Source organism: Bos taurus, chromosome 22, assembly GCF_002263795.3.
Source record: "Bos taurus isolate L1 Dominette 01449 registration number 42190680 breed Hereford chromosome 22, ARS-UCD2.0, whole genome shotgun sequence".
Lineage (NCBI taxonomy): Eukaryota > Metazoa > Chordata > Mammalia > Artiodactyla > Bovidae > Bos > Bos taurus.
In genome coordinates, this window is record NC_037349.1 from 35,915,765 (window position 1) to 35,931,795 (window position 16,031).

The following is a 16,031-nucleotide window of genomic DNA, read 5'->3' on the forward strand; positions in this document are numbered from 1 at the left end:
GGACTGTGGTTAGTAAAAATAGTTAATGAAGATCCAAGACTTTGAGTTCTTTAGAGGAGAGTATGCTGATTTGCTTACTTTTTATAACCTAGTTTAGCTTTTAATCAGTGCTAGAGTTGGAGTGTGAAGAAAGCTGAGTGCTGAAGAATTGATGCTTTTGAATTGTGGTGTTGGAGAAGACTCTTGAGAGTCCCTTGGACTGCAAGGAGATCCAACCAGTCCATTCTAAAGGAGATCAGCCCTGGGATTTCTTTGGAAGGAATGATGCTAAAGCTGAAACTCCTGTACTTTGGCCACCTCATGCGAATTGACTCATTGGAAAAGACCCTGACGCTGGGAGGGATTGGGGGCAGGGGGAGAAGGGGACGACAGAGGATGAGATGGCTGGATGGCATCACCAACTCGATGGACATGAGCTTGAGTGAAATCCAGGAGATGGTGATGGACAGGGAGGCCTGGCGTGCTGCGATTCATGGGGTCGCAAAGAACCAGACACGACTGAGCAACTGAACTGAACTGAGGCCAATCTTTTGTCTGTTGTTTAATAGAAAATTTATGCAAAAGTATAGCTTATGATGACAACTCTGTGATTTGGTCTGCAGCAGCCCAATTCCATACACATTAAATTATTAGATGCACACATTTGGGCTTCCCTCATGGCTCAGTGTTACAGACTCCACCTGCCAATGAAGGATATGTAGGTTCAACCCCTAGGTTGGGAAAATCCCCTGTAAAAGGAAATAGCGACCCACTCCAGTATTCTTGCCTGGGAAATTCCATGGACAGAGGAGCCTGGCAGGCTACAATCCATGGGGTCACTAAAGAGTCAGATACAACTGAGCAACTAAACAACAGCAGTGTATCCTGTTTGATGAGTTTTCCAGTGTCCCGCGTCCTGAAAACTTCATCTTAGACTGTCTTACATCGAATAGCAAGTTAAATTTCTATAGACTCAGATCTACCTTGTTTTACTTATACACATGTAAGTCTATGTTAGCTCTACAGTTTTATGGGAAATCGAAGAAATACTGGAACATTAAAAATTAAGCATAAACTTGCAGACCCTGGATATTGTATAGGAAATGAACATAAGAGGACTTGAAAAGGAAATAAAAATAATGCAGATTGGCTAGGGAACTTGGGATCACAGAAATGACAAGTCATAAATTCCCTGAATTTTCTTTTTACCTCATATATCCCAGATTTAGAGCTGTAGAAGCCAGTAATCCAGAAACACCAACAAACGGACACCAAAAAACAAAACCCTCATGAAAGGAAATAAAAGGTATATAGACTGGTTGTCTAACTGGAAAATCACCAGAAATATATAAGAAGTTCTAGAATAAATGAGTTCAGCAAGATAGAAGCTAATCATACAAATATCCATGGTATATCTATATACTAACAATGAACAAGCAGATAACAAAATTCAAAATAAAATATAATTTACATTTACTTTAAAAAATCAATTAGGTATAAATATAATGAAATATGTACAGTATTTGTATTCTGTAAACTACAAAATGCTGATGAAAGAAATAAATGAAAGTTTAAGTAAATTGAGAGACCTACTCTATTCATGGATTGAAAGACTCAGAATTGGTATAGTAAAGATGTCAGTTATCCCCAAATGTGTGTACAGGTTTAATATAAATCCTGTCAAAAATCTCAGTGAGGCATTTTGTTAGTATTGACAAGTTTATTCTAAAATTTATTATCGAAAGGAAAAGGAACTAGACTAGTTAAAACAGTTTTGAAAAGGAGAATAAAGTCATAGTAATCGGTCTACCCAATATCAGGCTTATTATAAATCTACTGTCATAAAGGTTGAATGCTACTGATGAAGAAAAAGACCCATAGATCAAAGGAACGCACAAACAGACCCACAAATGTGTCCAACTTTCAGTAGAGAATGCAAAAGCAGTTCAATGCACGGAAGGTAACCTTTTCAATAAAATGGTACTCTAAGCAGCTCTACAGCCAAAGGCAAATAAATTAACCTGAAACTAGACCTCTTGCCTTATTTAAAAAAAAAAAAAAAACAAACTCAAATCATCATAAAGTATAAAATGTAAAGTAATAGAATTTTTAAGGGGAAGAAAAATAGAAATTCTTTGAGACCTAGTAATAGGTAAAGGGTTCTCAGATGTGACATCAAAAGCATAATCCTAAAAGGAATAATTGGTCAACACAGCTTTATCAAAATGAAAAAATTTCACTTTGCAAAGACTGGTCAGTAAATGAAAGGACAATCTATACACAGGGAAAACATATTTATAAAGCTTGTATCTCAAAATGGACTGGTATCTAGAATATGTAAAAGTGAAGTCACTCAGTTGTGTCCGACTCTTTGTAACCCCATGGATTGTAGCCTACTAGGCTTCTCTGTCCATGGGATTTTCCAGGCAAGAGTACTCAAGTGGGTCGGCATTTCCTTCTCCAGGGGATCTTCCTGACCCAGGGATCGAACTCAGGTCTCCCACATTGTAGGCAGACGCTTTTACCATCTGAACCACTCTCAAAACTCAACAGTAAAAAGAAAAAAAAATCCAATTAGAGAATGAACTAAAAAACACTAAATGATGGTAAAGATGCAGAGAAGCTGTATCACTAACACATTGCTGGTGGGTATGTAAAATTCTGTGGTATTCCAAAAAGCAGTTTGGCACTTTTTTAAACTAAACATTTCAATTAGCATAGAACCCAGCCATTGCACATTTGTCCAGAGAAGAGAATACTTTGTTGTGGTTGTTTAATCACCAAGTTGTGTTGGACTCTTTTGCAACCCCATGAACTGTAGCCTGCCAGGCTCCTCTGTCCGTGGGATTTTCCAGGCACGAATACTGGAGTGGGTTGGCATTTCCTTCTCCAGGGGATTTTTCCAACCTAAAAATCATACTTGTGTCTCCTGCATTGACAGGCAGATTCTTTACCTCTGAGCCATCTAGGAAGCCCAAGTGAACACTTACATTCACATAAAAGCTTGTGCATAGATGTTTATAGTAGTCCGTTCAGTCACTCCGTTATGTCCGACTCTTTGCAACCCCGTGAACTGCATGTAACACACCAGGCTTCCCTGTCCATCACCACCTCCTAGTGCTTGCTCAAACTTGTGTCCATCGAGTCAGTGATGCCATCCAACCGTCTTATCCTCTGTCGTCCCTTCTCCTCCTGCCTTTAGTCTTTCCCAGCAACAGGGTCTTTTCCAGTGAGTCAGTTCTTCACATCAGGTGGCCAAAGTATTGGAGCTTCAGTATTAGTCCTTCCAATGAATACTCAGGATTGATTTCCTTTAGAATTGACTGGTTTGATCTCTTTGCAATTCAAGGGACTCTTAAGAGTCTTCTCCAACACCACAGTTCAAAAGCATCAATTCTTTGGTGCTCAGCTTTCTTTATGGTCCAACTCACACATCCATACATGATTACTGGAAAAACAATAGCTTTGACTAGATGAACCTTTGTTGGTAAAGCAATGTCTCTGCTTTTTAATATGCTGTTTAGGTTAGTCATAGCTTTTCTTTCAAAGAGCAAGTGTCTTTTAATTTCATGGCTGCAGTCACTCTCTTCTGTGATTTTGGAGCCCAAGAAAATAAAGTCTCTCACTGTTTCCATTGTTTCTGCATCTATTTGCCATGAAGTGATGGGACCGGATGCCATGATCTTTGTTTTTTGGCTTGTTGAGTTTTAAGCCAGCTTTTTCACTCTCCTATTTCACCTTCATCAAGAGGCTCTTTAGTTCCTCATTGCTTTCTGCCATAAGGGTGGCGTCATTTGCATGTCTGAGGTTATTGATATTTCTCGCAGCAATCTTGATTCCAGCTTGTGCTTCATCCAGCCCGGCATTTCACATAATGTTCTCTGCATATAAGTTAAATAAGCAGGGTGACACTATATATCCTTGACTTACTCCTTTCCCAATTTGAAACCAGTCCATTGTTCCATGTCCAGTTCTAATTGTTGCTTCTTGACCTGTATACAGATTTTACAGGAGGCAGGTTAGGTGGTCTGGTATTCCCATCTCTTTAAGAATTTTCCGCAGTTTGTTGTGATCCACACAGTCAAAGGCTTTAGCATAGTCAGTGAAGCAGAAGTAGATGTTTTTTCTGGAATTCTCTTGCTTTTTCTATGATCCAGTGGATGTCTTTCCCTTCTCCAGGGGATCTTCCCAACCAGGGGTCGAACCCAGGTCCCCCACATTGCAGGTGGATTCTTTATCAGCTGAGCCACCAGGAAAGCCTGTTTATAATAGGTTTTCTTCTAAATAACCCAAAGCTAGAAGCCACTCAGGTGTCCTTCAGTGGTTAAACTGTAGTACATTCATGCCATGAAACACTGCTGACAATAAAAACAGTTACTGATGTATGCAACAATCTTGAGGAGAGTTATGCTGAATGAAAAATGCAAATCCCCAAAGATTCTATACCATATGATTTCATTTATATAACATTTTTGATATGACAAAAGTACGGAAATGGAGAACAGATTAGAGGTTGCCATGGAGAAGAAAATGGCAACCCACTCCAGTGTTCTTGCCTGGAGAATCCCAGGAACGGAGGAGCCTGGTTGGCTGCCTTCTGTGGGGTTGCACAGAATCGGACACGACTGAAGTGACTTAGCAGCAGCAGGGATTAACAGTGGGTTTTTTGTAGGTAAGGGTTGGAAGGGAACCGAGTGTGGCTATCAAAGGGCGACATGAGGGATCCTGTGATGATGGAAGCCTTCCATATATTGACTGGCTGTTAGTATCCCAGTTGTGACTTTGTACTATAGTTCTGCAAGATGTTACCTTTGGTGGTATCTTGGTAAGGTGAATGTAGGCTCTCTCTTTGTTCATTCTTACAACTGCATGTGAATCTACAATTATCTTGAGATACTAGTGTTTTTTTAAAATATCACACCTAATATTCCCTCCCGTCATTCTCCATTTTTGCTCTCTTATTTGTAAGATTAGCACAGACCATGGTTTCTAGTGTGGGACTCCTTGGATTTGATTCCGTGTGTCAGCAGGATGTCCTTTGCAGGTTTCTTCACATCTCTGTCCTCAGTTTTCTCATGTGTAAAATAGGGAGTCATCATTTTAATACTAATGATACTCCTCTCACAGGGCTAAGGATTAAGTAAATTGTAATTTATATGTAAATGACAAAGCAGGTTAAGATAGTTTTAATTGGGCTTTTGGTTATTCTAGAGGTCCTGCTTCATGATAAAGATAATGGTTCCCCAGCTCCCTCTCTCTTCCCCTTCAGCTTTCTTTGCTTATTGGACCCCGTCTCCCAAGAGCTCTGTCTGCCCAGACTTTCCTGCAGGCATCTCAGCCAGGCCCTGGGTTATACCCTGTTCTCTGAGCCAGTTATTTCTCTTCCTTCATCTCCAGGTCCAAACTGTTCTGAGCACTAGTCTTGTATATTCTCCACATACCCTTCCCAAATATACCCTCCAGTTTCTTCTCCACTCCCCACCTTCCACCCCCCACCTACACTGGTGCTTAAAACCTTCAGAAAGTTCTCCTTGTTCTGAGGATAAAACCCCCAAATTCTTAACATGCCTGCAAAAGTATGCATGATTGGCAAAATTAGGACAGATTAGATTCGGATAGTTCTACATAGACAAGTAAGTATTGTTGGTTGAGATACTTGTAACTGTATTACCTTTCATTTGTTTTATTTTATTTGAACACATTTTAGACAATGTTTGTAGGCTTTTGCATATTCTGTTTTTCACTTAAGCTTTAAGTTTTTCCCATCAATTAATAAGATTTGAATTAGAATTAAAAACTGTGACAGTTTTTTCAACATTACTCCTTGGAAGGAAAGTTATGTCCAACCTAGATAGCATATTGAAAAGCAGAGACATTACTTTGTCAACAAAGGTCCGTCTAGTCAAGGCTATGGTTTTTCCTGTGGTCATATATGGATGTGAGAGTTAGACTGTGAAGAAGGCTGAGCGCCGAAGAACTGATGCTTTTGAGCTGTGGTGCTGGAGAAGACTCTTGAGAACCCCTTGGACTGCAAAGAGATCCAACCAGTCCATTCTGAAGGAGATCAGCCCTGGGATTTCTTTGGAAGGAATGATGCTAAAGCTGAAAGTCCAGTACTTTGGCCACCTCATGCGAAGAGTTGACTCATTGGAAATGACTCTGATGCTGGGAGGGATTGGGGGTAGGAGGAGAAGGGGACGACAGAGGATGAGGTGGCTGGATGGCATCACTGACTCGATGGACATGAGTCTGAGTGAACTCCGGGAGTTGGTGATGGACAGGGAGGCCTAGCATGCTGCGATTCATGGGGTCGCAAAGAGTCGGACACGACTGAGCAACTGAACTGAACTAAGCTGAACTGAAACTTAAGACTTCACTACCTACACTTGCGGAAAAAAAATTTTTTTTCTTTGTTTCATTTTTGGTTTGCAGCTTGAACTGTTGGACTTGTAGCTCTTTGATCCTCTTGTTTAGTTTGCATAGAATGGACTGGTTGCTCAAGCAGAATTTTGTCCCAAATCTACTTCAGGTCAATCAGCCCAGTCATTTGCCTATCATCTGTCTCTTGATCGAAGGAAAACGGTGTCTATTGAAACACTTCTCTGGTTGGGCTCGACCCTCCTGAAGGAAGTAGGGTTTCATGTCCAGCCTCTCCAAGCTTCTTATTCCAGGGCTCTCTTTTGCCCTCAGTTGACTGTTGACAGTATCTTTGCTTTAGTGAAGAGTAAATATTCAAGACTGTTTAAATCTTTTGTCATTGAGTTTTTACATTCCACCCCCCCCCCCACCCTTTCAAACGTATTTCTTGTTTCTGAATTTCAGCCACAACACAAAAACAACATCTTGGTTAGACCCTCGGTGCCTGAACAAGCAGCAGAAGCCTCTGGAGGAGTGTGAAGATGATGGTAAGGGGCTAAGAAAGCCTGGGTTTAAGTGGGGTTGTTCACACATGCCAATTTTATTTTATTTTTTATCCTTTTCCTGTACTGTATGGCATGTGGGATCTTAGTTCACCAACCAGATTGAACCTGTGCCCCTTGCAGTGGAAGTGCAGAGTTGTAGCAAGGTCAGCCAGGTTTCTAACAAAGAGTTTTTGAAAGGTAATCCAGTTTCTAGTAAGTGCATTATGGTTTTCAAAAGCAGGAGAGAAATCTCTACAATTGTTTTAGAAGAACAGTTTGTTTAAACATAAAGACGTACTCAGCTCTCTCTTAGAGACAGAGCTGCAGCACAGCCAGGAAGGATTCAGATGTGGATGCAACCGAAGCCCTTCAGGAACTTGGAGAAAACTCTAGAAAGTCTCTACAAATTTAGAACCCAAAAATGCTTTGGTCACTTACCTACTGAACTGTAATCATATATTGTGACAGTATTAGAGAAAAAAATATTAGAAACTTTTCTTGAAGTGTTCATGCTTCATAATTTGAGTGTTTCTCCAGGTTTAGCATTAAGAAAGCAGATCTTATTATGTTTGGGAATCTCTGTGTGGCTTAGAGTGTATCTTAAATATGAGAAAGTACATTCTTCCACAAAAGAGGCTGAGGTGTTACCCTTAGCCCCACTCTTCCTGTTAATTTAAAGAAAAAAGGTTCAGCTGTCAATAAAGTCTAATTCAAGGCTTTGGAATTTCTAGTTACTTTCGCAAAAGTGAAGAAGAAATTAAGGTTGAACAAGTGTGTTCCCTTTTGATTTGTCCTGTTTTACCAAAATCGCTCTTTGACACGGACAAATTAAAAGGGAAATGGAGTGATTTACTACTCATTATTCATTCCTGGCATTTGAATTAGTAGTATAATTATTGAATATACATTTTACTGTAAGTTAGTGAAACTTTATTATTCTATGGGGCAGAATTATTGCCTGTATAAACTTTATATTTGTTTGAAAATATAAGCCAGTAAAGTATGATCCTGTGAAAGCTTTAAACTACAGGATATATGTGGATTGTAAGATTGCATGAAATGAACATAGAATTGTGTGTTCATGTTTATCTGAGTAACTTCAAGTGGAAATACAAATCCTTCTGACTGAGGAGGCATAACTGAGAGACCCATTTTATTCTGATTGCTTAGTCGTAAAGAAGAAAAGGAATAGGCATGGGCAAATGCATTATTTCGCATGCTTAAGGATAATGGGCTATCATGATCATTCACATATTCTCTTTAACATGTGATACAGAAGTGACCAGTTTTCAAAGATAAGAACATAAAATACATCCAACCATAAAACTTCTTGGAACAGAATGTAATCTTCATTTGATGCCTGAGATTTTGAAACTATTTTAGGCCCTCTTATTACCATCAGATCTTCAGTTTCACTATCCATTATAATTATACTGGGAATGTATGAAAATGCCTGTTAGTATAATTTGATAGATAATAGAAGATTCCAATAGCTTTTACTGAGAAAAATGATACAATTTTGATACAATTACTGAATTTTCTTTTTAGCCATTCTAATAATTTTTAATTCTTAGAGTTCATGTCACTGGTGTGAACATTATTCCCTTTGGAGCAAGTATGTATTCATATCCAGTGCAGTTCACTTAGTGATGGTCGCTTCACCGTTAGAATTCATATGTTCTTTTTCTGGTAGAAATTATATGTATGTCCGTGTGCCTGTAAAACCACAAATGGTTTTAGTATATACAGGCAGAGTCTACCACAGTGGCAAGTATCCATTCCCACATCTGCCTTTTCTCCTGCCAATTACCACAAAACCGTCTTGTGTAAGCCAACCGTCTTGTGTTGTTTATATCAGGTCACAAGAATCACATTGTTCTTTTGCAATACTGTTGCTATGTTTCTTTCTGCTCTCTAGAGGTTATATGCATGTTGAATGTAACAGTATAACATTATATAAAAAATGTTCTGTTATCTTTTTCCTGTCTCAAAAAAGCAGAAACTAATTTGGGATTTTGATATTCAGTGTATAACCCTTGTTGTGATTTCTGTGTTTTAGTAGTTCCATTCGATTTCTCCCTTGCTTGTGAGCTCCGGGCCAGTATTGTAATATTTAATAATGCTTTTTGTCCTAAAGAGAGTTTACATTCATTTTGATTAAAACCCAACTAATGATTCCCATCAACCCAAATGTGGTCTTCTAAAAGTATTCCCTGTCAGTACTACCAGCTGAGTTCACCTTGCCTCCCTGGCGTCTCTGGAATTCATTCTCCATTTTCCTCACCATGTATACCATCCTAGTCAAGGTCATGCCGATCTTCGACCCACACTCTTGCCCACTCTCCTTCTTGCACTGTATTCAGAGCAGTCTGTTAAAATATGTTTGCTTTATCACCACTGCCTCAAGCCCTGTTTAATGCTGTAGCTCTCTGGTCTGTTCAGTGAATGCCAGGTTCAAAGCTTGTCTTTCCAAGTTCTCTGTGGTTCAGCCTCTAAGCTTGTCTGACTCTAGTTCCATCGCACATTCTGTCCATCACCCCCAGTCCTTACTGAGTTCCCGCTCTGTGATAGTTAGATGTGCAGTTCTCCCTTCTTAGAATGCTCTTACATTCCACGAATAATTGTTGAATGCTTTTTGTATGTCACGTGCATTCTGGGAATGTCAGTTGTATCGTTGAACACAATAAACGAGAAGCCCCACTCTAGCCGAGCTTGAATTCTAGCCATTTTTCACTCTAAGTCTTTTCCTTAAATTTTACATAACGTTCAGATGACGGCTCAGGGACTTGCACATAGTAAATCTCGTTAAAGAATTTTTAAGGGAATGAATGAGTGCTCCAAAAGATATTTTAAATAATATCCTAATGAGGATTTTCATGAAAGATTTTATGTAACTAAGATTCCCTTCTTAGGGAACAGTGCCAGCGTCCACCTTATTACCTTATTGTTGGCAGTTGGTGACTAAAGTCAATAATCGATTCATTTGTTTGTTTGTTTATTCATCCATTTGAGAAATATTTGGTGCCTGTTATATATCCAGGGCTCCAGTGGGCACTGAGCGCTGCAGTAGTGAAAGCTGCCTTGATCCCATGCTTGTTTAGCTCATGGTGGAGGGGACAACCATAACTGTGTATGAAGTGACTTGTTGTATGGTATCCTATGTTCTCTTTGCAGTTATCACAAAATGTTTTACTGACAGCAAGAGATGGTCAGGAGTGAAAAGGATCTTGACTTGTTTTGCTTATTGAAATTACAGAGAACATTTTCATTCTAATATTTCTGAGCTGCTTGACTTAGAAATCTTACACAAAGTAAACTCTGCTTCCCAATCGTCCTTTCAGGGCAGCCTTCAAGCCTCACCCCCCGATGTATATCATCCTGACATAGTTCATTTTTCTAACTGCTTTTGAAAGATAAAAGTATAGCTTATCTTAGAATCTTTGTTCTCAGTTTGACCTCACCTTCCGTTTTTCAGGCAGTAGTATTACTTATAGGTTAAGTAATTTTTTAATTGTGAGTAGAATTGCCTCGCAGATTAGAGGATCATAGAAGGATTAAAAGGACTAATATTGAAAGGTCTAGCAGCTTTGTTTGCTCGAAATAAGGTCTGTAATAAGTGACTTCCCACGTAAGAACACCAAAAACCGCAAAGGTGTTTGTCATCTTTTACAACCAATCAAACCTTATTTTGACTTGCAAGGAAATGAGCCATGTAATTATGTTGCCAATATCAGCTCTTCCCGTTTTGTGATTTACACTGAGGTCTCGAGTTGAGTAGCCAAGCCAATGAAATAGCCACAATGCAGGTAAGGACAAAATAAAGTGATGTGTTTGCTGTTTTTCTTGAAGGCAGTTTCTTTCCTTGGTGCTGGTGTCTGAATTTTTCTTTCTCTCTTTTCTGTCTCATTCCTGCTATTCCTTTGGAGAAGAAGGGATCCATACGGAGGAGCTGGACAGTGAACTAGGTAAACCCTCCCAGCCTGCATGACTTGCTCTGGTGCTTTGGTTTCCAGTGACTTGCTTAATCCCTCTGTTTCTTTAGTTTGAACTTCTTCAATTACGATTTTCATTCCGGCTTAGCCACGAAAGGTCAGTCGTATACAACTCATGTGTCTGACTGCAGACATCATACAGAGTTGTAATAAATTGTGTCTACAAAGAAAATGTCTGAGGGAATTGGGGCTAGAATGAGAGTTAGCAGATCAGTACTCTCGTAAATTAAGGATTAAGAAAAAACCGAGGGATAGATGCTTGCCATGTCCCCTGAACTCTCCTATAGTCTATCTCAGTCTCAATTATTTATTTGGTATGAGTGGTTTTCTCCGTGGGGAATATAGAAAAGGAAAACAAACAAAAATCTACCAGACGAATTGAAAGATCGTAGGGAGAGTAACAGCAGCACAGCAGTTCCACTGATAAACTGAATGGTTGCTAAGTCCTAGTGTAATATTGTTAGTCACAGGCTACTTGTTGAGTTTGTAACTGTAGTGAATGGCTTGAAAACCAGATGCTGGTTTCTGTGTTACTGTCCTTCGAATGTGTATGTCAGTAGAAATCAAGTCTGACTGCTCGGAGTTCTCGCAGTTTGGGAATAATTTACATTAGTTGATCATCCCAAACTCTTATCTTTGCTGTTGGAACATATTGAATTATGTTCCCTGGTAAGTTAAACGTTTAATGTTCATCTTTGAACGGTATAAAACTTAGTTTGCTTTCCATCTGATGCATGTATGAAACGATAGATGGGAAAGCACAAGTTTTGGCTAAATTGCACTTGAAAGCCTTGGCTGATGGAAAATTGACAATAATATATTTTTAAAACAAGATTATTTAACATCAGTATGAATAGAACTGTCCTGAGATTATTCAATCAGGCTAGCATTTTTAAGTTTGCCTTAAAAACCGATAATATAAATATTTAATACAGATTATTGGGTTTTGTTCAGTTTGATGTTTTATTATCTAAATAAAGATGATTTATCATGGTTGGCTCAGGATATAATAGAGTTTTGCTCTATCTTTGTTAATGTTTGGAACGTATCCTGTTGTTTTTGGTGGATATGTCAACAGTGGTCAATAACTGTTGAAAGATATATTTTTAAAGACATACAGTAAGTTGTCATTGTGGTAGGAATGATTTGAGATTCAGCCTGTGTAATAGAACAATTTGAAACTCATTTCGTAAGTTAAAAAATATATTAATCTAGTGATATTAATTATTGTTGAAAAAGACAGAACTAGGTTTTCCAGATGAAAAATGAGCGCCTCAGTCCTTCGTGGAACCAGTTTAAACTACTCTGTGTGTGTGCTCAGTCGTGTCTGACTCTCTGCAACTCCATGGACTGTAGCCCCTGGCTGCCTGACTGATGTGTGTGAGCGCCCACCACCATGTGTAGCTGGCTGGTGAGATAATTCCACTGTGCACAGGGGTGCAGCCTATTTGCTTCTTGGAAGCTTGAATGTTGACATTTTTAGGGAAAAATCAAAATTGTCCTCTTTTTTGGTATACCTGTAACATTGTGGAAACATTCCTGTGCTGTTAAAGACTGCAAAGTAAGTGTTACTGGCTGCATAGTATCCCTTTTCATGTTCAGAGCCACAGTTCTGGGAGATGGTTTGGTAAAGCAGAAGCTGTCTCAGGGGTCAAGGCACATTGCCTGGCTTCATTTCTGGGCTCTCCCACCTACTGACTCTGTCACCTTGGGGAAGTCAGTCACCTTCTCTTAGCTTCCTATTCCTAACCTGTAAAGACGAGCTCCTATGGGGCTTAAGAGAAAACTTAATGATATTGTATCTTACTATGTATTTGTCCCTGTGATCACATATTGTTTTTGCCAATTTTCTGATTTATTAACCAGTTCTTCCCTGTTGGACATTTTTCTTCTTCCTTGTGATACTTTTTGTGTCTAATATGGGACAGGAGAGCAACATGTATACTACAGAGTTGGCCCAAATGTGTCCTTGTGGGTAGAGATAGGACTCCCTGGTTTTTGTCTGTATGTGTCCTCTGTATAACACACACACACTTTTTCCTTGCATTCACTTCAGGTTCTTTTGACAAGCTCACTGCCCATTTTCTTAATAAGAGGATCCTAATTTCAGACAATAGCAACTGTCAAGGTTTTCATTGGAAAATATGATTCTAGATGTGACAAGGACACCCTCTCTATAATCTGCGTCTGAGAAGTAGGGGTTGTGGGCTTGAGTATTGGACCCAGATCATTTGCTTACAGAGTTGTCATTTCTGAGCTCTGTTGTTTGTGCTGAATCGGTAGCTCCATTATGCACTTTGGGTTTGTAGAATTTATCACATCTTCTGTAGTAAACTCCCCAGAATCAAAAAGCACTTGGACAGGCTTCTTTTTGAATTACAGAGTATTCATGTGCTGCAGCCAATTAGGAGGCAGAGACAGAGAAGTGAGGTCCCCTCTCAGCCAACACTGAATCACAGTTTAGAAATTTATCTCTGTTTGTGAACATGACTTTTAATCTGTGTGTTGACAAAACTCTGGGAACATTAGTCTGCTCCGTATTCGCTTCCATGGTGATGATTAGTACAGCGTGAATTTTTTAGTGGTAGGAACAGCAAGCTAACAGGCCACGTGGATCTGTCCTGCTCCTTTTGGCCTTTCTTACAATTGCCATTAGCTAAGCTTAGGTGCCAGGTGCTATGTAAAAGGTTTTCAAACCTTATTTAATCTACATTTGACCTTCGAGGTAAATCTAGGGGAAAGGTGTGGTTTCAAGATGTTAGTAAGTAGCTGAACATGAGGCAGATAGAAAAGAGAATGGCTAAGGTTCATACCTTAGATCTGGACAACCCCAAAAGGATCTTCGCCACCTTCAGTCTCAGTGATATCTTGTCCAGACTGGTCTGAGGTCTGACAGTTGTTAGACACGAGGGCGTGGCTCTCTTAAGTAACTTTAGAGTAAGAAAAAAATTTTAATGTCATCATTTTTTAGGCTTCAGTATTTTCTCCCATTTTCAACTTTTTAGACCCAAATGGCACACTGCAAGACAAGCATCCTGTTTTAAATCGATGACCAATTTCTATTTTAAGCTTTCAGAAATGAATTCCTATTATTAAGTTAATCACCACATTGGAAGTGAGAGATCTATCTTTTCAATGTTAAATGAGCTTTATCTTGAAAAGCTGGACCATTTTTGGAGTTTGTTAATCTGTCCCAGAAGAGCAAATGTCCAAGTACCAGTTGGCCAACGTCGTGTCTCAACCCTAGTATGTAAGTTGTTGAGTAGGTGACACGGCTAAGTCAAGGGTGGCTTCTCTTCTTGAAGCCCTCTTGGACCTCCATTAGAGCACTCCCTGTGCCATATTTGAATTGTCTGCCCAAACGGTGCCCTTGTAATTATCTCTGTGTCCTTGGTGTCTAGCACACCCTCAGGCACTCAACAAATGTTTGAGTAGGCACTCAACAAATGTTTGACAAGTAATGGAATGGATCGAATTCTTAATTTTTTCCCTATGTTAGCCAAAGATGATCAGGCCATATATATCTTTTTAAGTTTTTTTTTTTTTCTTTCCCCAAATGTGGACCATTTTTTAAAAAAGAGTCTTTGTTGAATTTGTTACAATGTTGCTTCTCTTTTTTATGTTTTGGTTTTTTGGCTCAGAGTCTTATGGGATCTTAGCTCCCCAACCACCAGGGATAGAACTCGGACCCTCTGCACTGGGAGACAAAGTCTTAACCACTGGACTGCCAGCGAAGTCCCTAGGTCATACATTAAGGCTGCCGAATTTGAAAAGAAGTTTGATTCATTAAACAAGGTGCAGTCAGTCCCCTAATACCCACTCACTCTTCTGCCCTGTGCCAGCACAAACATATGCCTGGGCACCAATTTGCATTTTTCTAATCTTCAGATTTCCCAGCTCTTTGGAAATATTTTTCCTGGTTCGTTTTCATTTAAATGGTAATTTCCAGCATTGTAAGGGGAAACCACTTCCCAGGCATTTGATTCGCATCACTTCACAAGACACTGCGTATAAAAAAGCCAAGTTGTGTCAACATCTGCACATTGGACCTGCCTTGCATTTTAGTAGCTGTGTCTCCCAGTATTCAGACTTCTTTAGAACCTGCTAAGTGTTCCCCACGCCTGTGAAGAAAGGGGGAGGGGAAAACATGTCTCTGTTTGCAAACAAATAACATGTGGAGCAAAACCCATAAAATTAATGTCTCTTGATGTGCAGCCAAATCTGAGCAAAATGTAAACTTTGAGTAATTAGCCTGTGTGTGTGTGTGTGTGTGTGTGTGTCTGTGTCTGTGTCTGTGTCTGTGTATCTGTGTCTGCACATGTGTGTGTGTGCATGCACGACTCCATTTTAGTGTAGAACTGTTTGTGTCTTATGGAAAACCTAAGCCCTGATGAAATGGTCACTATTTTCAAATGGTGACCACAAAATCATGGATTGTTTTTTTAAAGTCTTGTTTTTCAATCAAGTGTAATGTTCAGTTCAAGTCAGTCCTAACGTGTCCTTCTAGGAATAAAGGTTCGCTTTGGAGTACAGTGTTCTATACCACCTTGCCTCAACTACACACAGAGCAGAGTGGCTTTGAAATTAAGTTGAGAATTGCAGCTCTGCCTGAAAAATTGTTCAGTGACACAAAATACCACGTAGCTGCTCTTTCACAGGGTCATCTGGTGCAGTGGGCTTTTGGAAATAAGCTCTTGTTATGACAGAACCCTCTGTTACCTCGTTAACGGAGTTGCAACTTTCGATATGAAACTTTATGAAGTGAAGTTCAGTGGAGCACAGAGGAGTTTTCCGAAAGGCATGCATATTCCCCAGCACCATTTTACCACTAGCATTTAAAGGAATGAAGTATACCCAGTTATGTGGAGAGTTTTGGGAGAGCAGGACCGATGTTTCTGCTTTCATAGGCACAGCCTGGTGAAGATTTGGGCCTGTCCAGATGTAGCCAGTTGAGTGATAGGTGTGTACAACTCAAGAACTCAACTCCAGGTGGGCATTTTTATTTACTTAGTAGCATTTTAATTAGGAACAAGGAGAAAATTAGATGCAAGTTTTAATGTATTCTAGGGAGAGCAAAAATGGGACTTGCATTGAAAATGAAAAGGAACATTTATTTTCATCCATTTTTGCTTGTGTGGTAAGGCAGTCTAGCAATAGA

General features: G+C 39.5%; 1 protein-coding gene across 25 annotated transcripts in view; it reads left to right on the forward strand.

Annotated features, from left to right (window-relative positions):
• MAGI1 (membrane associated guanylate kinase, WW and PDZ domain containing 1) overlaps positions 1–16,031 on the forward strand; it is a 644,187-nt gene that overhangs the window by 536,888 nt on the left and 91,268 nt on the right. For 13 of the 25 annotated variants that reach the window (XM_059880041.1, XM_024983171.2, XM_024983156.2 and 10 more), the window contains exons 6-7: positions 6,802–6,884; positions 10,808–10,846. In XM_059880041.1, the coding sequence (XP_059736024.1) occupies positions 6,802–6,884; positions 10,808–10,846 (122 nt within the window). The remainder of the gene's footprint in view (positions 1–6,801; positions 6,885–10,807; positions 10,847–16,031) is intronic. The other 12 variants (XM_024983172.2, XM_024983157.2, XM_024983178.2 and 9 more) reach the window with 2 other exon arrangements.